The 27,187-nt window shown below is 39.3% G+C and overlaps 1 protein-coding gene across 2 annotated transcripts in view; it reads left to right on the forward strand.

Moving 5' to 3' along the window:
• Positions 1 to 26,092, forward strand: part of KCNK2 (potassium two pore domain channel subfamily K member 2) — a 111,717-nt gene extending 85,625 nt beyond the window's left edge. For both annotated transcript variants that reach the window (XM_054822546.1, XM_054822547.1), the window contains 3 exons: positions 313 to 499; positions 9,076 to 9,215; positions 23,784 to 26,092. In XM_054822546.1, coding sequence (XP_054678521.1) covers positions 313 to 499; positions 9,076 to 9,215; positions 23,784 to 24,101 — 645 coding nt within the window. In that variant the 3' untranslated portion in view covers positions 24,102 to 26,092. The remainder of the gene's footprint in view (positions 1 to 312; positions 500 to 9,075; positions 9,216 to 23,783) is intronic.
• Positions 26,093 to 27,187: the final 1,095 nt, after the last annotated feature.

Raw genomic sequence — 27,187 nt, forward strand, 5'->3', positions numbered from 1 at the left:
CCATTCAGAACTTCAGCATGATCAGCTGTTAATGAATTCTACACATGCCACTCGCCCAGATCACAAACCTGACTGCAATGAAGAGTCCAGCACTCCTCTGTATTTCCTGCTAGCAAATGTTTCCTAGGGTAGTCATGTTTGCTCTGAAAACCCTTTCAAAATAAACCCCTGCTTTGATTTCCTGTGTGTTTGAGAATTATAACGCGCTGTCCTCTTGAGCAACGTAGCGCTCACTGTGGGTGATAGGTGTTTATGTATGGTGGTGCAGTTCTATTAATGATGGGTTTCCTCTCTTTCCCCTTCCCTTTCCAGAAATGGAATGTGAGTCAGACAAAGATTCGCATAATTTCAACAATAATATTCATACTGTTTGGCTGCGTGCTGTTTGTTGCTCTTCCTGCAGTTATATTCAAGCACATAGAAGGCTGGAGCACGCTAGATGCTATTTACTTTGTGGTTATCACTTTAACTACCATTGGATTTGGTGACTATGTTGCAGGTAAGACTTTCTCGTAACTCCTAATCTTAAAATATTTTGCACAGTGATGTATGTTCTGCATTTTGTATTGTTTTGGGACAGACACATCTCTGTTGTGGTGCCTCTCCCAATTTTACCCCTTATCATTCTTGTGTCTCTGCATGTGAGGGGGCCAGCCCCCATCCTGGACCATGTGGCAGGCTAGAGAGAGGAGGTGGGACAACAAAATGCATGGTCTCTGTCTCTGCATACTTCATTTTTTTTCTCCTGCACTGTTAAAAGATGTTTTACTTAATTTTTACGTAGATTTTTTTGTTCTTACAGATTGAGTGAATTTCAAGAATTAATACAGTATTTTAGTCTGCTGAATATTTTTTCAGGTGGAATCACTTAAAATGTCTCACATTGTGAAGTTATATGACATAGGTTTTGTGTGCATCTCTTCCTTTCAAAGTGTTGTTCCAGAGCTCCGTTTCTGCCATTGAGATGTCTCTGTTACTATTGGATCCTGCTTCTGCGCTTTCTTTTGTTTGCTATGTATGCCTTTGTGTGTGTTTTATAATGTAAGGAGAAGGTTTAGCACAACCCATAGATAACGTGTCCAACTTTTATGGTTCTATTAACTTGGATTGGATTGGTTGCAAATAACTTTTTCCAACTGAGCTAAAAAATACTTGGTCCAGTTCTCTGCATCAGATTTTATCTTGACAAGGTGTTAGAGGTGTTAGGCCGCTTCTCAGAATAAGATTGAGTAAGCATATGTTGTCTGTGTTGAAGTGTGTTGGTCTGAGTCAGTGATGTGTTGAGGTGAGGATTAGAAATTCAGAGCTTTCTGCTGAGTCCAAAATTTGCCTGATCTTACGCTTCTCCTGATGCAGCACCATCATCTTTCTCTTTCATGAGGTGCCTCTCTCCCATCTCTGAACTCTAAGGCAGAGGTAGCTGAGAAAGGCACTCGAGAAGGACAGCAGAGCTGGGCCGCTGTCAGTGAGCTACCCTGCTGGAGGGAAGCCTTTCTAGTAGACATCCACATGGCATGGGCTCCTCCTGTGTCCCATCTGTAGCCACGGCTGTTGCAGGAGTCCAGGTGCACCAATGTAAGGGTCTCAGGTTGGGTAGCTCCTCCAAGTGACTTGCAGGCCTGCCTAAGTTTGCTTTGATGGCAGGGATGTGACTGGTCTTGTCACTGCCAAAGGCGGTGGGGTTTCTTGAGGTTGGTGAAGTCTCACAGAGACATCTGAAGTGTCTAAACTATTTGGCATATTCATAAATGATTTGGGTAAAATGGGGGAAGTTTAGTTAGTGTTGAAGGCACTAAGTTATGCAAGCTGCTTAAAAAATGAAGGCCGAGTGAGAAGTTGCCAAAGATTCTTATATGGAACTGGGCTGTAAAATGGCGAATGAAATTTATTAGGACTTTTACGTAGTTTTTTGTGATGTTTCTATATTTCTTTTGAATGTGTCTCACTGATTTCTCCCTTTCCCTTTTCCTTTCCCATATTGTTTTTATTTCCATTTTGTCTTCAGAAATTTGTGATTCTGGTCAGATTTTAACTAGAACTAAGTAAAATATGCTGTTTCCAAGCCAAGAGTCTGGGTGTTTTAGACTTTCATTCTTGAGGGATACATGTATGTCAGGGAATAAAAAGAATAGTATATAATGGCCTGGTTATATTTACTGTAAAGCATTATGTGAAATGGCCCACTTGGCTCTAACTAGAACACCGAGTACATTCATCATTGCTCTCATTATAAATTTCCATGAATTTTTCTATTTGTAGACCACTTGATATCATCATTTGTTCCTACATCATGTCTGTTTTTTAATTTTACCAGGAAACACTTTCCCTTTCTACAGAATGTCCTTGAATTACATTGTTCTATAGCTTATGGTCTTTTATGGTTCACTTCATATATATTTTTTTTTTTATTTTAAAGTTCCACTGTAAATGCATGATGTAAAAATGTCATGAATGTTTTCTATTTTCTTTTAGAGTAACATCCACAACACTTGCATTTGTACTGTAACATGTTATTGACTTAAAGTTTCACTGCGTGAGAATTGTACTTCCAGAGAGGATGCTCAGGAGAACAGGGTTAGATGACTATCTCCATCATAACTGGGAGGTTAACATTGCCATTGAACTATATTTCGTCACAGATAAAATATTTTTCAGTTGACGATATGATCATCTCTGTGTGGACTAAAATACTCAGTTTATGGCAGATGACTTGTAGGATTTTTCAGAAAGATCCATTTGTTTTCTTGTCATTCCAGTACATAATTGTCTAGTTAAATACAAATTCTGAAAAATAGGTAAGGTATTAATTGACTGTGGTTTGCATTGTGGAAGCTTACAGTCTTCAGTGTGCATAAAACCCGAGCTATTTGAAGACAACTGACATTGCAGCTTCTCAATAGAGCTGATAAAATTTGTCTTAAGGGCTAGGCTTCTCTATTAATTTTGAGGAAGTATGTAGAATCTTTTGCATGCTAATGAATTAGTAAGTTGTCTTTATGATTTTTCTGGTTTGCATGTTTTTCTTTTAGGTGAGTCATAATGACCACGCAGACACTAAGGGCCATTGATATTTTTGTGATAGGCTTCATGTAAAACACTCTCTCCTTGAAGTTTAGGAAAGCTGAGTCGCATAAACAGGGGCAAAACAAGCATGTGGAGTTAAGGCATGTAATGTTGTACAAGGATGTAGGGGAGATTGTCATGATAGAATGAATGAGTACTGCATCTGAAATTGTGGCTCCAGAACGTGGTGTTCTCCGTTCTGATTTGTCATGGTGAGGCATGCAGCAGGCAGAATGACACTTCAGTCCGCTTAGTGCCTAGATGGCAATGCATTTGGAAAAAAAGCTCACGCTGGCATTAATTTCTTTTTTCTGATTTTTTTTTTTCCTGGCCAGAAAGGCATGTTTCTTAAATAATACTGAGACTGAAAATCACCTTCTTCCATTCAGAATTACAGTCCGATCTAAAGCAGAATGGTGAGCAGTGATACTCTAATTTGCAATTATAGTGAAATGAAGTCTTTTAGCAATACAAATAAAATTGGCAATTCTTGTAGCATATTGGAGGGCCACTGGATATTTCATGATTATGTGTCAGTTTTGGCTCATAAAGCTCCCTCAAAAATGCAAAATTCCTAAATATTTGAAAAGTTCCAAATATTCTGGTAATTTCTTTTTTTCCTGGGAACTGTCATCCCAGAAGAAAAAACCCATAAGTTTGCAAGCCCTACATACAGATGTCATGGTTGTGATAACAGGTGTATAGGGGTTAAAAGAAACATTTCTTACAATATCTGTCATTTTTTGCTAACATGGAACTCGCTGCTTTCTGGCACAGCCGCAGGTAAGAGCTGAAGAGAAACCCTGAAGACCTCTTAGTAGGTGAAGGAGAGAGTGTTCCTGAATAGCTGTGCCAAGAAGGTGCCACCAGAAGAACTTGGGATTCAGGAACGTAATGCTGTTAAAGGCTGTAGTGCAGATTGTCATATTAGAAATTCTTGTAGAGTTCTCCAGAATTTTTCTACAAGTTTCTTCTCACTTGTACTGGAGACCAAGTACTTTGTTCCCAGAAACTACGATGGCAAAACGTCCCATTTGCACTCAGAATCTAGGTTGCTGTTTGGAGCCTATGGAAATTTCAGCTGCAATTTCCACCAGCAAGAGAAGCCTTAAGGCAAACATAAGACTGATCGCTCAAGGTGCATGCGAGGAGTAGTGCATGTTCAAGAAAATATATGAACGGTGTTCCAAAAAACAAACTTAATGTTGCTCTGTCTTATGAAATGGTTTGGTTTTTCTAGTTTTTGGAGGGGTTGAATTTCTTTTTATTTTTGTAGGGAAATAAGTATTTTTTTATAACTGAAGCAAGTTTATCATTGTAGCTTTTCACAAAAAAAAGAAACTGTACTACAGCCTGCGCTGTCTTATGAAAATTAGGGCATAGTCAAACATCCCCTTTCATGTTTTCAAGAGAAACCATAGACTTTAACATGAAAGAAGAAAATCCAGCCAATATTACGAATATTCTGTGAAAGAGATAAGAAAAAGATCTTTTAATGCCAAATGCATCATTTTTTTAGTATAATGAAAGATATTATTGGGTACTGAAGTTAGCACTGAGGTACATGTGTGTATATACATGTCTAACATGACAGTGTTCATATGTGCAGATAAATCCTTCAACTGCAGTGCAGATTGGAAGGTATAGTGAAATATTTCTAAGGGAGTTAATCTAAAAGGTTTCAAATCTAAATTAGATGAGATGCCCAAAACTTGACTGAATTAAGTAGAGGTCAGAAATATAAATAGCACATCAGTAGTCTGTTTCACAGCGTGGCATAATGATGATATAAGGTTACACTGCGATCAGTCCCATTCAACAGATCGGAGTTTTGCATGTCTCACTTTAAAAATGTAGTCTAACTCTCTTGGTTTCTTTGTTTGGGTTTTGTTGGGTTTTTTCCTTGTTTGAGCTCTGATTTTTTTTTATTTTTTTTTAGCTTATTGCTGCTTTACTGTTTTGGTCTGCAATTAAATTTGGTGTGTTGCCACTGTAATACAGATATCTGGGTCTGCACTGTATTGCTTGGCCTGAGACCCAGCCTGTGAAGTACTGAGATATTTCAGTCTCCTTTAATGTCACTGAGCTGGAACGCTTCACCTGGTGTCAGAGCAGCCAAGATGATCTGCTCTCACTTATGTGATATTACTTACGCAGCAGAAAGACCTCTACAGAAAGAAATTGCCGTCATGCCGAGCGAGAGGTGCATGTCGAGCATCCCGTAAGAGAGCTGCGTGCTCTCCTGCAGGCGTTGTGCCTTTTCTTGGCATTTGGAAGTGCTCTTTGCCATCCTCAGGACTTCACGTCCATAAGAGGGGCTGTCTGGTGTGAACCATGCAGCCTGCTTTAAGCTTAAGTCAGCATGCCGTGTCTTGCTTGATTTCTGTATAGGACAGCGTGTAAGGAGTGTTTTATAGCTGTGCTTTGTATTCTGAAGTAGATTTCCATTTTCCACTGAGCGGCATCAAGTAACTCGTATAGCCTACTTACGTTCTCTCTCACAGACAGCGCGATGTTATCTTGTCCCAAGCACGCTGCTTTTCCACGTCTCCACATCACCTAGCCTTTCTCCGTCCCTTTTTGCAGTCCTCGGAGGTAATTCCTTTCAAGCTGCAGGGCTGAACCTCCATATTTCTTTGGAGTGGGACAAATGATGTTTCTGGATAAGCCTCTTGATCAGGTCTGTCACAGTAGGGATGATGGACAGCTACTCATTGTACTGCAATTAAAGCTGTGTTTGGATTTAATCACATTTCTATACCCAGAATAATTTGTGCTGCTGATAAAAAAAAAAAAAAAAAGACATTTCCTGGTTTGAAGGGCCAGTTGTTGAATAACCCAGAAATCCGTGCTGGTATGAAATTAAGATACTCAACGCCAATAGAACTTTCTATGCTCTGCTTCTACTTTTGAAGCAAAAATGGAAACAAAACCAGATAACTTTACAGAAATGATTGCATGTTTCTATTTTGAGTCAGTTAGCTGTAAAAAGAATGGGGGAAAGAGCAGCAACAATAAATAAAATTATTTACTTGAAATGTACTTGGTTTATGTAATTAAATAAAAAATACATATGTTTGAAAGCCTGATCCCTTACCTGAGAACCAGAATCTGGCCTAATGCATCCCTGAAACCTTCTCTAATGCCATCCTTCACTGAAACACAGAGATTTTCACCTCAGTAAGGAATATGTGTTTGGGCCATAAAACAACCTACGCCTTCCAAAGTGTTGAAAATCCCAAATGATTTAAAAGTTGTTGGGCAGATGTAAGAATGGTGGCAGCAGCAATACAGTAGTCTGTGATGAAGATGGATGGAAAAACTCTTGATTTCTCACAGACTTTAATGGACTTCAGATCAAATCTTTACCACCAAACATCTTGGCAATGTACTATGGCTGCTCTTGGTAAAAGATTATGGCAGTGAGATTTCTAGTTAAAGAGTAAGTACACTCCAGTTGAGGAGATATTTCTTCTTTATTGTGGTTGTAACCTATTTCAGGTAGAGGCCAAACAAAGTTGGAAAAAAGTTTGTCCCTTGGGCCACAAAATTGGTTTTGCCAAGCAAACAACAAAATTCAGCTTCTGCCTTCTCAGCATTTTGCTTCTTAAGGCGCTAAATAAAATGATCTGCTTTGCAAAAGAAAGATGATAGCATTATTAAGTTTATGCTATGAAGTTATGCTATGAAAAAATCCATGCAAATATATCATGTTGGTATGCTTTTTACAATGTTACTAGTAAAATCATTAGATGAATTATCTTGTATACTTCAGTACAAATATATTTATCTATGCGTACTCATACCCATTTATGTGAATTGTAAATCAGTAGTAAATGAATTTCATTTACTTAAATTCAGTACAGTTGACTTCTGATCATATTTTCCTACCAGTGAAATTGTATTTGATGACTTTCCCAGGTAACTGCATTGTAGCACTCTGAGGTTTAAGCATCTCAGGAGAGTAGTTCTCTCAGGACAAACATCCTTAGGTATGTCTCTCTCTCCCTGGTATTCCATTAAATTGAGACTTCACCCAAGGAGGCCTGGAAATTCAGAAACTCAACAGCCAATAAAGATTTGAGCTGTTAAGCCTTTTCCTAGAGGGTGGTTGACTGTCCCTTTCTAACTTTAGGAAAGCTGAACTCCTAACTTTAGGAAAGCTGAACTCCTTTGGGCATGGCTAGATGGAGCCATCTCCTGGCCAGACAGTAAGGAAAACTCTTGATTGACTATGCATGTGTCCTGACTCCTGCCCTGCTAATTAACCTTGCTGTAAACAAATTAGGTATAACTTGCAAAGGAATTGCTCCCTGAAGACTGGCAGAGTTAGGGTCCTGTTTCAGTTTATAAACTTAACACACCAAAACCTAGAAAGCAGCTAAGTGGATGCTTTATGATACTTTCTTGTGCATTGTATGAACAGCTGGAGAAGAAGGTGAACCAATGAGCATGGTTCATTACTAGTTGCTGACAGAGCAAAGGCATGGTGGTAATCAACCATTCCTTTGAATGACAATAAATTTTGGGCAAATAATCCCTAAAATCCCGTTTCACTGGATTGATGTGAGCTGGATGATGTTAACAAATTGCTTCATTTCTGATATCTGGTTTGTCTTGGGCTGTGACAAACTCAACCCTTTGGTTGGCTGTCTTCTGTTCCAGACAGAACCCTGTCTTCTACCTTACTTGTGACTGTGCAGGTGTCAAAGCATATCCATTTTTGCAATATGGATTCATCTCTTGGATAGTTGAGTAAACCACTACAACTCAATGAATTTTATTGATGAAAATGCTTATTGGCATGAGAATAACAAAATTTCTGTCTATGAGGGCTTCCATACAAAGATAATCATCAGTAAAATTCTTTTATTTGCATGTAATCTCTGTGATGATTAGATAATTACAGTTAGGAAAAAAAACATTACTCTTCATGAGAGCTAATCTTGTTCTATAACAAGGTGCTTGATATTTTGGGGCCAATTTTCCTTTGACTGCTTCATTATACAGGTACATGAAGCAACACATTATGTACCTGTACAGAGTACTTTAAGATGCCTGAAAAGGTTTTACTGTAGGGTCTCTTCAATTGTGGGTAGATACTCACATCAAACTTCTATTTGCAGCAACCCAAACTAGGAGCCTGATTTTTATTTGTCGTAACACAGCTGAATTGCAAGTTTAAGGCTTCTGTTTTATTGTACTGCGAGATGTGAAATGTGGGTTATTTTGTGTTGTCAAGAGCTCTGGATGAACATAACTTTTGTTTTTGTGTGGAAATAAGGCATCTGTTCTCTATAGCTGTATTGTACCTGAAAGCTCTATTACAGACAGCTCTGAAATTTATCCTTTTTACTTTAACCCTGGAAGGAATGAAGCGACTGGTGCTTACAGATTCAGAAAAGCTGCCTTCAGCTAACATCTATTTTATCCACCTTTTTTTGAGTACGATCAGTTCAGCTCACATCCCTGCACCCTGATTTCCTCCTCTGCAAAATGGAGATGATAATGTTTGTTAATGCAGGTGCTATTCTCCTTTACTAGGGCTCAAGGATTCATGTAAGTATTGAGATGTGTTTCAAAGTTCTTGCAAAACCAGGTTTCTCAGGATATGAACATGTTATGTATTCCAGAGCAATACTTAAAATTTGGTACAGCATTGTTATTTGGAACAGGTGGGAAGTCCTTTCATTCAAGCTATCCTCAATGACCTCTACCTTAAATAATGATAAATCAGAAACTGATTTGTTTGTGTTAATTTTTAATTATTAATGATTAGCAATCACCCTCTACCATCTGCATACTCGAAATTGTGTTTTCAAGAGTGGATGAGTTTAGATCACTGTTTATTCAAATTCAACAAAATGTTTTGCTGTGCATTTTTGCATGGGTCAGAAAATAGAAGAAGTTGTAAGAAACATAACTTTTTTTTTTAGGAAAAATATTAATTTAAAAACAGTTTTGCAGTTAATAGTTAAGTCTGTTTTAATTTTAACTGTGTTGTTTTTTCAGGGGGATCAGATATTGAGTACCTAGATTTTTATAAGCCCGTGGTGTGGTTCTGGATCCTTGTTGGGCTTGCTTACTTTGCAGCTGTCCTCAGCATGATTGGAGACTGGCTAAGAGTCATATCAAAAAAGACAAAGGAAGAGGTAAGAACACTTTGAAAGGGGAAGAAATACTACTTTTTAAAAGCTTTGATTAGAAGCCAGGTGAGCTTATAGCTGCTTTTGCTCTTAGGGCATGGGTCAAAGCTGTTTATGTATGAAGTATACGCTGTGGCTCAAACCGCAGCAAACTTTGTAGCAGTCTGGTCAAATATGCAGTGATTTTTACATGGCTGCATATAAAATTAGATTAAATGTATTATTAAAATAAGTGTATATGTACATCTGCACCTGACTTACAGGAAAAACTTATCTAAAGGGATTATTCTAGACAGTAGAATGTAGTCCTTATAGTAGTTATATTCGAATACCTTTGATAATTTTATAGTGGTAGGAGAATAAATGTTTCATATCATGCAAGGTATTGAAATTAATTATTTGAATATGCCTGGTTGTATTTTACCGTAATATCTAGTTATTTGTAGTCAGATGCATTGCTTTCAGTTCCGATATATTTTTATTTGTCAATGTGTATTTATCATTCCAATGATGCTGCAATATTTTACCTAAAATTTTATCATTTAAGAAAATGTCCTCGTTTTGAAAATGTCAGAGGATAAATAAAACTTCCTTTGGCAGCTAGCACGCTTCAAGTTTTACTAGAAGTTTGAGAAATAAATTCATTTTGTTTTAAGCAACGTATTATTTCCCTCTAATTTAACTTCAGTTCCTCTGCGCACATCAGTTCATTTGTGTTACTCAAACATTAAAAGCTCTAATTTTTTTTTTTGATGGAGTGAATATGCTGGTTACCGCGCAGTAGCCTACTACTGAGATTGTTTTGAATTGTTTTCCTGGCTGTAGGGCATGGCATCGACGCCTGGATGTAATCCGGGCAATCCTTGGTTTCCCAAAGCCCTCGCTGTAAGGGGCAGCGTACCCCTGGATACCTTCACTCCCTCCAGACCCTCGGGGTCCCTGCCGCTTTCTGACTAGAGGGCAGCCGTGATGGTGACAGCCGGCAGGAGGATGGGAGCTGGGCACTTGGGCAGGATTAAGCCCACCTTGTGAGGCACGTGGGGTGGGCAGCCCTCTTTGTTGCCCTTGCGATGCTCATAGCTCCTTGTAGTTAGAGACGTCATTGTGGCGGCTCTGCTGTAAGTACGCTGTCACCAAGCGTTTCATGAACACCTAACTCTGAAGCAGAGGACAACGTTTATTTGATCAGTTTCTTTTGAAGAGTATCATCTTTTTCTCCTGTGCTGTAAATTTGAAGGGATATTTATAACTTTCCTCACACAATGAGCTTTACTAGTGTCCTTCACAGATACGGAGCAGCGGGTATCGCACAAGTGTTCCCATTTGCAAGTTCAACAGTTTGCAGGATCACCATTTTGTTTTCTGGAAAAGCACTGAGGGTGTCTTTAACACCCAACCTGCATGATTTACACTGGCTGCAGGGAAACCAATAGATCATTTCAAATGCCATTAACTTGCATGGGATTTTTTTTTGTTATTTTGAACTTTGGAATTAGGTCGGTCTAGCCCATTTTTCCCTCTGCACATGGAAGTAGTAAGAGCTCGCAAGCACGCGTGGTGTTTCCCCTGTGCGCTCCCCTAGTGTCGAACTGTTCTCAACTTGGGGCATTTCCTAAAAGGCATTTAGTTTCCCTGGGTTCCTCGTTTCTGGATTCTTGGAAAAAAAGCGATACGGCTGAGGCACTATGACTTGGGACTATGCAAAAATACCTTGTTCAGGCTTGGTTTTGTTGCATTTCCTCAGACACTGGTGACAGTTTAGTTCTTCACACTACTTCCTAGAATTCATCTGGTCTCTAATCTCGCTCTTCTCATACCCTTCCAGTAAGGTCTCTGGATGAGATGCTATCTTGACTATACTTGTACGTAGCACCCTGAGGGTCTAATCTTGTTTACAGCGACTCATTATCAATATTATTATAATGATGATAATATATTAAGAATGTTTGAATTTTATGATGTCTTATTTTTCCTTTATACTGAAGCTATTTCAATATAGACTAACTTTGGAAAAGATTTAAAGAAACGTGAATAGAACAAACTCATGGATTCCTTTAACATATTAAATACGTTCCTAGTTTTATCAAGTAAAACTCCATTTGCCAGGTTATGCAGCACAGTGCTATGCCAAACTTTCTTTTCTCAGGCACCAGGAATGTATGTCCTATTTCATCTTTCCATTCTTTCTCACCTTTGTAGCCTAAACAAGCAGATTCATTTTGTCTACAGAAAGGGAAACCTCATTCTGCAGATAGATCCAAATTCTTTTGGCTGATGCAGGTATTCAGGATTTTGCTGTATACGAGTGTTTCATGTGTTAGGTTAGACTAAAGACAGACATAACATAATTGATACCATTTGTTCAATTAATCATATCTCTGATGTTCAGAAATCTCCCCCCCAACTTCTTAAGCCATTGCTCAGGCATGTCTGAGAATTCATAACAGAAAGAAAATGTTTTAGCAGTTTAAAAATGCTACAGTTTTAAAAATGACATAAACCAATTTGAGAACTGAATTATGGCATAGTACAAGTTGTGCGCTAGTTAGAAAATATGAAAAATTATTTCTGTATTCTATCGTAATGATAATTTGTAGGAAGAAAGTTATAAATATATTGCATTTTGTTGTAAGATTTGCTGTGTTTGAACAGAAGCATTGCATTGTACGAACATTCACTTTACAGGTAGCTTTTTATGATAAAGACTGCTGCTCTTAGCTCATTCTTACTATCTGCCTAGGAAAATTTGAGTGAAGAAGCTGAGGGAATTTAGTGGAAATGTAGTCATCACGTCTCCTCTATGCCAGCAGAAGCCAGAGGAGACTCTGATTTTCTTGTCTGTTTTATCAGTTAGAGCTAAATTTACAGTGGTCTGTTCTAGCTTCTGTGGATGCTGATTATAGCAGAGGAAACTATGTGGAGTTCAAATCGAACTAGGATTTTCCATTGCATTCATTTCTACTCAGTATGGTTTTTTAACTGTCTTTTAAGGAAACGTTTGGTCAGTCCTTGGGGAAATAGCTCATTATACCTAAAGGTAGCCTTCAAAATTAGAAACAATGTTATATACTGAAATCCACTGGGAGACAGAGGCTATGATAAAATCTTTAGGACCATAATTAATGCACCCTGAAAACTGTCAGTGTCTTATAATTCCTAGGAAATATATTAAACTGTTTCAATCTTCCTTCATGAAACTTACTCACTATGGGTATCAACTCCTACAAGTAAACAAGATTTTGTGTGGGATTTGTACCTTTCATGAAAAAAATAGTAGTAGCCTACCATGTTTTAGGGAGTGAGCAGGTCATTCAGTAGTGATCAGTTGTGTTGGTTTCAGGAGTCTAAGACCAAGCAAGCCAAGTCTAGTGAGTTGTACCAGAGTCCAGGATGAAGACAGAGGGGTTGCAAGTGTTGAAAAACCCCTCTCTTTACTTCCCCTCAACAACCAAAACCGTATATCAGCCAAGGTATTTGATATCTCTTTTGATAGGCAGCACCTTTTTGCCTTTTCCTGTAGTCTAAAGTAAAAAAAAAAAAATAGTTTATCATAGCATATTTAGGGTGTATATTGTGAAAGGAAACCTTCACATTCCAGGAAGTGAGCATGCTGATAATGAATTATTACCTAATATCTGTAGTCCTGTTCACATTTTTCTTAATGCAGTTGCATTGTTCTTAAAAGCAGTTTACATAAGACTTTGTGGCAGTAATGCATTTCACTGTTTCAACAAAACAAAACACCTATTTTTTTTTTCAGGATACTACCAGGACCGTTTGCCATGTGCAAGTTGAACTGAGACAAAAACCAATCTGATCAGCTATGCGCTGATCCACAATAATACTGTATTTTGATATTAAAATCCAGATAACCAGAATGTCTGTCAGTTGCTCAGGTGGCTTTTGTTTCCTGAAAAACTCCTGAGAGTTTTGAAGGCATCAAATGGGGAGGGACGTGAAAGACAAGTAGAGACAGAAGTGGGAGTTTTAGAAGGATAGATTTGCTGCTGGAAGCAGTTCGTACAGTAAGATAGATGAAGTGTCAGAAAGTCACTGGAACATGCTGTGTGCTGTAGTCTTAAGTAGGCGATCTGTCTCTGAAGTTCAGTTTCAGCTGTACTACCTTGCCTTAAACTCCCTCCTCTTCATTATTCTCTGTACTCTGATTACTCAGAGCACTTTTAAAGTCTTCTCATTTTAGTCGCTTTGAAAGGTGAAATTTCAGCAGGAATTTCTCCTTTGTCATATTTTTCTTTTACTTCAGTATGCAGCAGCTTCTGAATTTCAGTGTTTCCAGCAAAAATGCCTACCGAACCAAAAATCTTAGCCATTTGGGCTGTAAATTTCAGATTCTTTTTTTTTTTTTTTTTAAATTAAATGCTTATGTCCCTTGGCCTCATGATATTCTCTTTGTTAAGCTCTAGTCCAGACTCCTTTCAATTCAATGAAGATGGGATTCCTCTCCAGTGTAGATACCAACATCTGACCTAGCCATCTACATTCCCGTTATAGTCAGTGGAAGGAAATGAGTGTTTCTAGCATGATCCATGTGAATTTTTTAAGGCATCTACCATATGAGATGAATTGCATCCTGGAAGAGCCCATTCTCCTCGCTGTATATCAAGAGTCCAGGTGACTGACTCATGTTAAACATTGGCCTAGTTTGGACAAGTGCTTTTTCATGCTGGGTGTCTGTCTTTTGAATTTAACAATATGGATCAAACTTCAAGACCAAGCCTAAAATTTCATGAGAAATAGCACATTCACTTCTTGTGGAAATTCAAGAGGCAATTGTTGTCTTTGATGTTTATAAACAAATTTGACTCATCTGAATCATCATTCAGTTTAATCTTTTTGGCATCAGTGGCAGAGCTGTCACTCATGCCTGTCAAAACAGAATTAGCCTTGTCATGATGATGCCATGGAGATTATCACACTCCCTATAATATTTGGTTTCTTTTCATTTTTCCTAGCTTCAGGCTAAGGGTGCTCACCCAGCGTAAGGGTCCCAGCCTAAAGAGAACTTGAACCCATCTCTTAGATTCCCCAAGGAGGGACCCTAAATGAAGGCTGTAACCATGAAAAGATGAAAAAATGAGTGGACCCAAGTAAGAAACAGTTTTGCAAGGGTTTAGTGAGTTGAACTGCCATACCAGGCAAACAGATAGGCCTCAGAGGCTGTTCAGGGAGGCTGTGCGACCAAGGAGGAGGACGGAGAAGTTCTTTCAGTGGTGGTGAGCTCTTAACCTGACTGTCGCTGTTTTAAGAAACAAAATCTGCTCACTTAAAAATGAAGGTGATGATAATAACTCTTCAGCCTGGTGGGCTACCCAGGTCAATGGGTAGGTCAGACTGACTTGATGGAAGTCTGTTCCTGGAAAGCACTTAATCAGAAATACGTGTGGAAGACAGTCATGATGGCAAAGCAATTGCATGTGAAGTCATTTTGCAAGGCAATGATTAATAGGAGTGACAATTCTAGGATGCGCAAGCAAGTGGCGTTACTGCTGCAGATGTTATTAAAAGGTATATACCAGAAAACAGTCCCTAGATCTGTGGTCTAAACTTCAGAAAGAATGCAGAGAGCTACAAAAATGGCAGAAGAGCCGTCTGAAGAGAAGTCTGCCTAGCATTAAGTTTTTCCAGTCCATCCAAGATGTTCAGAAAAGTATATTTGAGAAAGGATAGCCACATTCAAAAAGGTGATTGTTTCTAATAATTTCTGTGAGATGGGGAAAAACATAAAATGTTTCTACACTAAATACAGCCATAGATCTCCAGTCAAATTTGACTAGTGACAGGACAAAAAAAAAACCCCTCAAAAATGAAAGATGGGAGTCTAGTTCCTCCATAACCTCTCCGAGTCTCAGATGTATAAAGAGTGCTATTGGCATAAGGAGAAGGTAGAAATGGCTGACCTGGATTTGAATGCAATTTTATCTCTCCCCTTCTCAAGAGATTATAAATCATCCTGGTGGTGTTCTTGTCCTGCCCTAGCAACAGCCTGTAATACTGAGTTTCTGTATCGATCACTCTTTTACAAGTACACTGTAGTATTATGTGTAATAATGAATATGAAAGAACATGTTGTTCTGCGAGTCCCAGAAAACTGGTCTGCTGATGGTTTTTGACACTTTTTTTGAGATGTCTTACTTCATAACTTTGGACATGTGATGCCTGCTTAACTTCAGATTCAGTGCACGCAAAGGTAACATCTACACCACTATCATTTTGGTGTGGTATATATTTACGTTGTTTATATTTATATCATGCCTCTTAGCCGGGCAAATGAAAGCCAGAGAGAGACACGGCTGTTTTGTTATTGCATATTAAGTACCAGGTCCCGAAGCGATGGATGCTGGTGTGGCGCTGGTTACAAGAGGCATGCTGCCGAAACGCACGTCCATGGAGCAGCACGGCACGCTGTGCCTGCCAAGGTCGGGGGGCACTGTCGGCACCTCGCCTGCCAGCCCCTACGCCTGGTCCTGCTCTCCCACAGCGCTCCCCCTTGCCTCGCCGTGTTGACTGGACGGTTCAGGGGAGATGGAAATGCCTTCCCAGGTAGTGATGGTGAGAGCTATTGAATTTGCAAAAATAAGACTGGAGCAAGTGACTTCATAATAAGATAAATTGATTAAAGAGAGCTCAGTTATAGCAGTGGCATTTCTTGGAGTTAATTACCCGTGAGGATTCCCCGAAAGTACATTATCATGGTTTTCATTAGGAAATCTTGATTTTTTTGGAGGCGAGATGTAATTGATCCTACAGGTTACTGTGACAAATATACCTGTGATTTAACAGAGCGACATTTAATCTGGAATCTCTTCAGCCCACATCTTCATGATTAACATTCCTGAAAACTTTAAGCTAATCTTAGTGCTTGGATATTGTTAGGAAAAGACAGCAAAATGTGTTAGTAATGCAGAGTGTGTATGCATTTGGTAGCAGTCTTGTGGACGAGCCCCCAGACAAAGCCAGTTCAGCAGAATAACCTTGCATCTTCAAGAAGTTGTGTTGGCCGTGAGGAAAACTGCTTTGCAGTCATGGATAAAAAGGGCTGAAGAAACTACATGGAATCCTTCCCTTTACAAAGGATGAGTGCAGTTGTAATACTAGCGTTGAACAACCGAAGCGGAGCTTTAATATTTCACACAAAAATCGCTCCAGATATTGACATAGAAAGTTAAGAAATAAATAGTTTTTACTGGAACTTGACCATGTGGTTACAATAGCCATTCCTTACTCAGTACCAGGTCAAAATTAAAAGTCCTTTTTTGTTTTCTTTAGCATATCTTTATAAGCTAAAAAAAGTCAAATGAGTTTATGAAACAGTTGTTGTCTCTTTCCTGTGGGAGAAAGTTGAAACAGTCTTTCAACTGCCTGTGGCTCGGGTTTCATTACGCTTCTCGTATGATTCTTAAAACGTTTGCTATTTCTGGCCGCAGCAAAGTCATTGGCTGTATCGTGCAGACAGAGAATACATGCTGTTCTCCTGAATCACCTTAGGCTCAGCTGGTAGAGCTAGATGTAAACCTAAATAGTTTCTTGTGGTTAATTCAGGTGGATGTCATTCCCTCTCATCAGGTGGAAAGAGGGGTTGGATGGCTCTCTGAGGTAGATGAAGCCACTAAATAGAACAGCTGATTTTGATAGGAAAATGTCAGCATCTTTTTTTATCTTTGGAAGTTTATTAATAAGGCAGAACATTAGGGACTGGGATAATCAGGCCAATAACTTGTGTACAGCATTGAGACACACAGACATATGCAGCTCTATGCAAACTGGTGTCTGATGGGCAATATTCAATAGCAGTTCTGAGGGGGTACCTAACATAGGAGTGTTCATATTTCTGGGAAAAAAGAGGTAAAACAAAATAAGCATGGTGACTGTTAGTATATCTGGTTCTGGTTTTGTAGACATGATTTTTTTTTATTTTATTTTGTAGGCTACCTGTTTTTATCTTGTTGAATCAGACCATGATAGAGCAAAAGGGCCATTTCTGCATCTGCCATCTGTCACTTCTCCACAAAACATATTCCCACAGCTGCCACCATAGATGTTCTTCCACAAAAAAATAATCAAAATTCATGGGCTCTCTGCATTCCCGTTGGAGAATGTGGTTTATTTCATCCAAGGCATCAGATGTGCTCATGGAAGTTATGTGGGTGAAACCAAACAGTCATTGCTCACCAGAATGAACTCACAAACATTACTTATTACAGGACTGAATAATCCAATTTCCAGTGGGAGAGCATTGTTCCCAAAACATTTCTGACCACCATGGCTACAAAAATACAACAACTGTCTGTGTAATTTAAATGTTACTGCAGAAGATGGCAATTTCACAAGATAGAATCTTTTCCCCTCTAATATTTGCCTGAAAGAGGTACATATATAGCAGTCAGGGGAACAAAAAAGATCACGTACTGGTTCATTTGTGCCATTCACTTTGAAATTAAAGTCTGGTAGCTTAAAGACCTTAAAGACCTGGTGTAGAAGAGCTCTCTGCTACAGAGCTGAGGTCCTGACAGAATGGAGGACTAGAAATAGTAGTCAAACACCTGGGAAAGCTCAGCATGGGTATCTCATCAGTGCCTGTGGTATTTCTGTGTTGCATTTTGTTACTGCTTACCTTTTAAACACAAGTAGAACACAGTCTTCTCTAAATACCTGTCCACAGATTACAGCACAACGGAGTTTGGATACTTAATGCTAAAATTACAGAAATATTAAAAACCAGATAATTGTGACAGGAATTTATTTAGTTGGACTATAAATGAGATTCCCTTAGCATACAGGAAATGCACAGGCTTCAATAAAAATGTCTGTGAAACTTGTCTTTTTCACTTCTGCACTCCAGTCTTCTCTAGCCTATAGACAACTGATGTAGTCAACATAAATTTGCGGACAGCAGTAGCTCAGGTGGGAAGAAGTGGTGTGTGCTTGCCCAGAACTGCAGGAAAGTGAGATGGCAGATAGACAAACCCTCCTACCCACGCAGGGAATCAACCCACCCAGCAAATGCATTGTTAAACCCATCAACCCTCTCTGTACCTACTTTTTTTTTTTTTTTATTTCATTTAAGTGGGACTTTGAGAACAATTTCTGCAAATGCTGGATGAATTTCTTGAAAGCTGAGACAAAATGTTATGTACTCTGCTGCCTGGATAATGTGACATGTACATGCTCTTTCTAGTTTTATCTCTGAGTAGCGTATCATGGAGAGGTTAATTGGATGTGTTATTTTTAAGTAACAGAAAAAGTGCTTTGGAAAGGAAAAATGAAGCTGTGAAACTTTGGAGAATGCATTAGGGATAAATGTTAGAATTTATATACTGAGGAACATCTAGACCGTTAAGAATATCTGTAAGGAGGGCCACTTTTTCCCCTAAAATGCAGTCTAATTGATATCTCCAGCTTATCTACTTGCTTTTTAATTCATTTTTTTTGGCTTGCAGTAACATGGCCATTGTAAAATGTATGAGCCCTGTATGCCAAGGGAAACAACATATAGTACAGCTATGAAATAAAAAGCTACACACATTATTTAAAAAAAAAAAAATTACCATTATATATGCTATGCAAGAAAACGAAAATTTTTTTCCTACTTGGTACTTAGTGGTTTAGCTCTTCCCAAGCATATCGTAACTTTCATGTCATATCTGAGTTCCATCTAAGCAGGATATCTTTCTTCCCACTCTGTCAGTAGAAGTAGATTAACTGGTCATACTGTAATCTTGAGATTTTTCAAGATTCTCCCCGACAGGAGCAAAACTAAGGCGAAGTTAAGTTAGACAAGCGTGTATTCATTTTGGTCTATTTAAAGGACATGCTTAATTAGGCTTGGTGTTTTTTCTGTTAGACCACAGATGTGGCTTAATTCAAAGTACAGATTACTCCATGCAAAGGTTATGGCTACATGGCGTGTGCAGTCCAGACCACACTTAATAGGATGAGTGGTCTTCCTGCGTGGTGGGCAGTTTTCTTCGTATAATTATTTGGTTATCTGTTGTGAGCGGAGTGTCCAGAAAGATCCCCAAACTCCTGACAAGTATAAGGAGTTAGAGTAAATGTACTGAAGAATGAAGCAGGTGCTTCAGTGTCTTCACTTTTTTTCTTTTTTCTTCTAGCAGTAGCATCCCTTTGGACATACATTCTGGGTTATGCTGTTGGCCTCTATTCAAGTGCGGAGCTCAGCTAGACAGTGAGAAAACTAAAACGTGGTGATGAAAATGAATAGACAGTTTTGGTCTTGTCAGTGATATTGGCTGAGAGCCAGTTTTAGGGCATTATTCATTTAGATGGGTTTTGGCAGGAATAGGTGAAGGAATGGTTGCTCGATGTCCATGTTTTTTCCTAGCTCTGTCAAATTCAGTATGTCTGTCTTTAAATGATATTGGTGATAATGTATGTGCACAGCCTGGGAACTGTTTGGTCATTCAGGAAGTTCAAGCAGTATTTTTTTTTTTAATGTATAGTTAAAAACAGACAAACCCCCAATAAATCAAAAGTGACTTGGACAGGAATCACTTCAAAGACACACTTCAAAATTGTTCAGAGGCTATTCCTCGTTATATCCCAATAAAGTAATTGTGACACTTCCACCACAGGTAGACAGAGACACCTTAACATAGACATTTAGAGATGCTACTAGAGATGACCCCTGGTATTTGAGCCATGCCCGTGGGGCTGTCAGATACGATGCAGAATGTGTGGGATATCCAGGCCCGTCTGCAGTGGTAGCTGGAGGCCTGGCAGCCTGTGCTGGGCAAGGAATTGGCTGTTTATTTGGTAGAAAAGTATCTGGTTTTTTGTGGCGACGTGGGCTGTCTGGAATACTTAGTTGTGTATACCATTGACAAATTTGCAAGAAATATGGTATTGAGACCTCTCTTCCCTGGCCTCATAAGGCAGTTGAGTATTTCTTCATAAATACACAATAAAGTTACTAGCTGTTGATGTTCAAAGTACAATGTTAATAAGTTAGAGTTGATACTTCTTGTGAATTATGTCTATCACCTTGCAGTCTAATTTGGATTTTGATGTGGAGGAAGTCAGTCCTGAAGCTGGGGTAGGACCTGTGTCCCCTTTACTATTCCCTGAAGGTTAGGAGTGAGCAGCATCACCAGGTTAGTGCTGCTTATCGTATGGCTGAGTCAGGTGCTATCACTGTGACGTTTTTCCTACTACTTTTGAAATATTTTGTGTCATTCGGCCTTATGTGAAGTACTTAGTTGTCAATAATTACTGTGACTAAGAAGCCTCTTCCTCGTGTCACATTGCCCCCAACTATGCCAGCTGCAGAGTCTACAGACCTGTGTGCTGTAATGAGGCAAGTGAATTGGAGAAAAAAGTAAACAATTGTTACGGTGGGTAGATATGTTAAGTTTGGGGGTTTTTTTGAGCAGCATAGGCAACTGGCATTTCCATCACTTTGCATAAGACGTTTTGTGGCGGTCGGCCCCTAGATGAAGAGGAACTGTAAAGCTGTATGATAAAATGTCATATCCTAAGGACACGAAGAACCTGAACACATACAGAAATGTCCCTATGGATAAAGGAGGGATTAAATTACAAGAGCAAGTTGCTTATGTACACTGGCAGTTAAAAACTGCACACTTCTTCTCCTATAACCTTTTGTGCTTGAGTCCATAAGTGCTACGGAATTAAGAGTTTTATTCTGAAGAGATAATATTTTTGAGTGCATTTCAGTTCACACAAAAGCTAGGGGCTGAAAGCAATAATTTGGGGCACACACAGCACTGAACCTCTAGTTTCTCATGCTGTGCCAATTATCTCTGTTTTACTACTAATGCATTTCAATTCTGCTTAGCAATAGCACTGCATTTTTCATTTTTTTTTTGATGATTTTCCTATAAAACTGAAATTGTGCCAAGCAGCATCATAGCTCTGGTCTATGGGAAGATAGAATTGAGTCCACCACGTTCATGTTCCACATCATCCTTAATTGGAACATGAGCCCATCTCCAAAGGCACATTTAATGATGTTCTTCAGCTGGCTGCATAAACTTGCTTCTCAAAAGAAATCTAATTAGAATTTAATGATCGGATATCCTAACAACTACAATTTTAAAATTCTCCTGAATAACTTACATGCACAAGAGTTAAAATACAGCAGCTTGCCCTGTGCAAGACAGGTCCATCACCAACATGCGGTGAGGTGGGCTGGTGAGGGAATTGTGAGCCTGTCCTTGGGGTCACATGAACTTGTTTTCATCAGAAGCGTGGCCAGCTGGTTTTTCTTTGCTGGGAAAGCATGAGGGAAGTGGGAACTGAAACTACTAGTGAAGGGAAGGTTAAAAAGCACACGGGGAGACAGTTCAAGATGCTTGTAGCTGCCAAGACGCAATTTTAAAGCTACCAGTCTAGTAACATCCCTTGAAGGTGACCATATGCAATGCCAGAGATGTGTGCCTGAGCAAAATAACTGGTCTGGTGAATGCTTACGCAGCCGGTGAGGGGTACAAATGTGTAGGGTAAAATAGGAGCCCGTATAGTGGCTCTTTGTTGCCCTGGACAGAAGCATGCTCCAGAACCTGAGCAGCCTGCCTTTAGGAAAGCTTTGGAGAAGGACAAAGCTGCCCCAGGGTGTGCACTGATACTGCTTATCATTTTTATTACTTGTTTACTACAAATCTTGTACTAAAAATATTGTAGCAAGTGAAATGTTTCAGCATTACAGATTTCATTATTTTCAGATCTGAAGTGCAGTGTGTCTGATCCTAATTGCACAATTTAAATACTAATAATCATTCAGCTGGGCAAGTCCTCTGTGTATTACAGATAATAATCCTTGTTTTAGAAAATACACATAATGGGTCCACATTAGTCATCTGTGTAATTCACTGAAGCTGAGACAAATGTAATAAAATGACCCCTGGGTAAAGAGATCTTTTTGTTTTGTTTCTGGAGGGGGAAAGTTTTCCTGAAACCCTGTCACTCCTGGGTGAGCTGATTATTTTTTACCTTCGTTATATTCCTGTTTTCCACTGCACTGCAAAGCGTGAATAAGCCCGTGGCCACTTTTCTCTGATGGCTTATCCCCCATATTTCTCTGCATTAATTTTTTTTTTTTATTTCTGTGCTCACAGAGTCCAAGCTTGCTTGGCAATGATTGAAATTCTGCACTGAGCAGTACCAATTAGACTAATTTATTTAAGTGGGTTAATTCTTCTGAAATGCCTTGCTTTGGAGTTATATTTATCAGCAGTCTTATCTTCCCTGTGCTATACTTTCCAACTATTAAACTGCCTACAAAACAGAGGTTTAAAGAGTAACAATCTGTTTCCTTTGCAGTTATAATGAGATAATCTCCTCAAAAGGTGCCTCCTCTAATTACCTATATAACTTATTTGATATTGTAACAGTGGTCTGTTTGAAATACAAGAGCAAAACTATAAATAGCGTATAAATTACAAGGCCATAGTTCAGCTCAGACTATTATATGAGTGAACTATTCAGTCTACCTCATGCTGTATCTGAGGAAAAATAAGGATAATTTGGGATTCTGTGCCAGCAGCTGCTTTCCTCCCCCTCCTCAGCTGTACTCTCAGAGCTTATGCTCATGGGGTGCTCCAGCTTTCCTATTTCTGAAACGCTGAAATGGTGAAAAGAAATCTTAAGGTGTAAAAATGATGGTAGTTTTTAGTGAAGTGGATCAGCCTTTGCCATAAAGGCTGTCAGTATAAGCACGTATAGAGTTAGAGCACAGGAACTGAGCATGTAGTAGGGGAGATACATATATATATATATATATACACACACACACACACACACACATATTCACGAAATGGTGGCAATGGTACAAATGAGCACCTTGCAGCCAACCTGACCAGAGATCTGGACATAGCAGGGGAAATACCCCCTCCAGCTGTACGGTAATTGCACAGCAGCCGTGTGCTGCGTTTCCTTTGGGTGTGATCCGTAACAGCTCCCGGAGTCCCACTCTGCAATTGTCTTCATGCTGCTTTTTAGTGTATCATTTTGGTGCGGTCTGGGTGGTAAGCAGACACGTTGCTGACATGACTGAAACTGCTGCTGTATTAGTGCCACGTTTGGGCAAGCACAAAAAAGAGACAATACAAGCAGCTGACGTTTTCCTTTAAAAAAAGCTTTTCTGTCTAAATTTAGAAAGTTCTTTGCCAAGTCTCCCAGGGATCTTTCCAGAGATGGTAAAAGTGCTCATAAATAACCCTGCACCCTAGTAACAATACATAGCACAGCCTGGATTGCTGGGATTTCAGCATCCCCTGACCAGCTGGGTACTGTGCAGCTGTCAGGGCTCTATTGTTGACTGCCTATAATTAAAGAAAATTTAGCAGAAAAGATGTTTATTGTGTTTTCAGAATCATTGTTAACTCTTACTAGTGCAACATTTCTTCTTGTTTAGTTGCTACCAATAAAAGAGTGAGCCTGCGGTAGGAGAAATCTGTGCGGCAGCAGCAGCTCTTTGATAGCCCAAAGTCTCATTGGGCTCTTGAGCCTAAACAGTGTCTGAAGTCCTCAGCCCCATAATGCTTCCTTTTTTTTTTTTTTTCTTTATTTTTGCCACAGGTAGGGGAATTCAGAGCCCATGCTGCAGAGTGGACAGCCAACGTGACTGCAGAGTTCAAAGAAACTCGAAGGCGCCTGAGCGTGGAGATCTATGACAAGTTCCAGCGGGCTACCTCTATCAAAAGGAAGCTCTCTGCAGAGCTTGCCGTCAGCCACAATCAAGACCTGACTCCCTGCAAGAGGACCCTATCAGTCAACCATCTCACCAGTGAGAAGGACATCTTGCCAGCTCTAACAAAGACGGACAGCATTTACATGAATGGTTTGACACCACACTGTGCAGCAGAAGAGATAGCTGTTATTGAAAACATTAAGTAGCCATGACTTTGGATCCCGGTCTTTGAGAAGCTCTTGGCTTAGACTAGCCATTTACCTTTTTTTCCTCCGCCCTGTCGATGATCGATGCTAATAGCATTTCATATGTGTGCATGAGCTCCACAGAAACTACAGTCCAGAGTTACCATCGCATCTCTTCAAAGACACAAAGATGAATGGCACTTCTGTTATCGAAAGATGCTGGAACAAGCAATGTCTTCTGCCTTTATCTGCCCAGACTGTTTTTCACTTCTCCTAATGTGCCATACGGCCTCAAGAATGAATCACACTCGTTTATGGTAACAATGTAGCTTTGAGGGATCAGTCCTTAAAATTTCAGGGTCTACCTTACTGAGCCTAGGAATGGACCATTTCTGGACTACAACACATTTGTAAATGGCAAGAAATTCTTATGCAGCCTTTTACCTAAGAAATTTTTGTCAGTGCCTTATCTTTTGAAGAACCAGAACCTCTACAGTTCCTGTATGGTTTTTTTGTTTGGTTGGTTGTTTTGGGGTTTTGGGTTTTTTTTGCATGAGAAGTGTATTTCGTTTGAGCTTTCATTCTTCTTGAAACGATGGTGTTTTAAAGGTGTCTGTCATGAAGATACCAACCAGCATGAATGAATGCCAAAACTCAACAATCGTCAAATGATGTTCTTAGCTCTAAATTTAAAGGCACTGCGGTTTCAAAAGTTGCAAACATTTCCCCCAGAAGCATTTTGTTTTTCTCAGGTCCAGCTGATACTCGTTCACACTGACTTGTAGAATTTGCAGACTCTGTTCGGGTCTTATTTTTTCAAGCAGTGTTCAGCAGTTGTCTTTTTCTCTGTGTCAGATGTACCAAAAAATCTGCAGCTTATCTATCACTAAATTATTTGGTAGATGACAAGAGCAAACAAAAATTACTATGTTGAGGAGAGGCAGGAGAGGCTTTTAATTGCTGTATTCTAATAACCACGTCCAGAGAACAATGCAGAAAAATACAGCGATTTTTTTTTTTTAATAAGCCTAAACCTTCTGCCAGATATTTGCTCTATGAAAAGGATTCTTAACTTCCTCTTTAGGTCAAGTCACACCAGAGGCCATATGATATTTTACCCAGGAATCCTGCTGGAGCGCTTTCCTGAATGTCACACTGTACGGTGGCTGCCTGCGCCGGAGCTGTGACTAACGTGGGAATGCAGTTGCAACTGGTATCACTGTGACTTTCTACATTTCAAATAGAGATGGCTCTGAATATAAGTGCAGGCATGAAGAAGAGCTGATAAATAGCACAATCTGAATACCGATGATTGTTCAGACAGGATAGGCTGACGAGAAGCAGATCTAAACCAGACTATGGGTTTTCTTTGTTGGTTTTAAGAAAACACATTAATTTTGTATCTTCTGTTTTGCTTATAGGTGTACATGAGATTCAGAAGAAATGCAGGGTGGAATGGATAATTTTGCATTTTTTTTCTTATGTTAGTCTATTGTAAGCTGGCTGTACATAAAATGAATAGAACAGGCCTTAAAGAATAATTTAGGCTCTGTGTAAATTAAAAAAAGAATGGGACTTTGCTGATTGGGCATGATTCAAGTGGCAAATCTTACAGCATCTCTGACCATTAGATAACATGCAAGATATGAATGTTAATGTTTTTTGGATGCTTAGCTTGTTTTCTAATAAATATAAGTTAATATGTAAATTCAGTCAATTCAGTGTAAATATCAGTCAATTAACATTTACAGAGAGTACGCTTTTAAAACTAAGGAAGTTCCACGACACAGCACCGAGCAATGCTCTTATAACAAAGACCTTTGTCTCCCCAGCACAGTGTTCTGAATGTCCACATGGCGAGGGTTCGTCTTGCCATGTACAAACTGTGAATTGTAATGAAAAATAAAGTTTTTAATTAAAATAAGCTTTTCTGAATCTCCTGCTTGCTACAACTGGAATGCTAAGAAATAATTTGTGAAACTGATTTTCGTGCTTTCATTGGTTACAGAATATACCAGTTTGCCACCTGCTTTAATTTAAGCTGGTTTAGCAATAAAGGCTTGACTCACCCAGCACAGAAATTATTTTTTTTTCCCTTGATATTAAAAAGAATGCTCTTTGGTTGCTGTACCTCAAGTTGTGTTTCTTGCTATTTTATTTCAACAACTCGGCAGGCTGCAGTTTCTCCTGCCCCGTGCTACAGAGCTGATGGCAAGTGCTCCATCCTTGCACCGAGGGAGGTGCGGGGAGCTCTGACCTGCTGCCCTGACGCTTCCCCTGAGCTGGTGGTAACCTTCTGCAGAAGTGGTGACAAGCAGCTCCAAGGGCAGCAGCCTGTCGTGCTGGAGCAGCCGGTTCCGCAGCGAGTATTGTGCAATGGCCTCTTTAATTAAGCCTTGGCCAGGAGTATGGTAGCCCACAACTGTGTGGTGGTAAGTGAAGAGGAATGTTTTCTTACGCTGTTCCCTTCTGATTTTTTGTGGGATGTGTCCCAGTGCCTTTTTGGATCTGATTTTCAGAAAGGGACTGGTAATGTTTAACGTTTATTGTCTTTGACACTCAGAGATGTGATACGTTAGGTTAAACCCTCGGATCATTCTAAATAGGGTGTTTCCATTTACCTACCTACGGAAGTGAGTTTCTGTGTGGTTTCTTTCATTTCAAAGAAACTTTCGGTGACCTCAGGATCTGCTGAAAAGCGTACGTTGTTTTGAGATCCTGTGACAATGTTCGAGATATTAGTATGGACGTTTGTTAAATCTATTCAGCATTTATTTACCTTCATTCTGTATATGACCTCTGTGAAAAGAGCCCCTGTTAATTTATACATAAAAGATACTGTTTCTTTTCACTTTTGTATCAGATCTAAATTATCCTACCTTATGAAAATAAATTACACTAGATTTGCATGTTTGGAACAAAGCGTTAACAAATAAAATCCTTTATTTGTAAGTTTAGTAACTGAAGAAGTCCAGATGGTATAAGTAGGTAGAGTTACCATGATCCAAATATGTCTAGTACCATTAATGTTGTCGGAAGATCTTTTTCTCCCTCTCTACATGCAGTGATAGCCATCCACAGCATTTGTGATCTAAATGAATGTATAA

The sequence above is a fragment of the Grus americana genome, chromosome 3 (genome assembly GCF_028858705.1).
Source record: "Grus americana isolate bGruAme1 chromosome 3, bGruAme1.mat, whole genome shotgun sequence".
NCBI classification, from domain to species: domain Eukaryota; kingdom Metazoa; phylum Chordata; class Aves; order Gruiformes; family Gruidae; genus Grus; species Grus americana.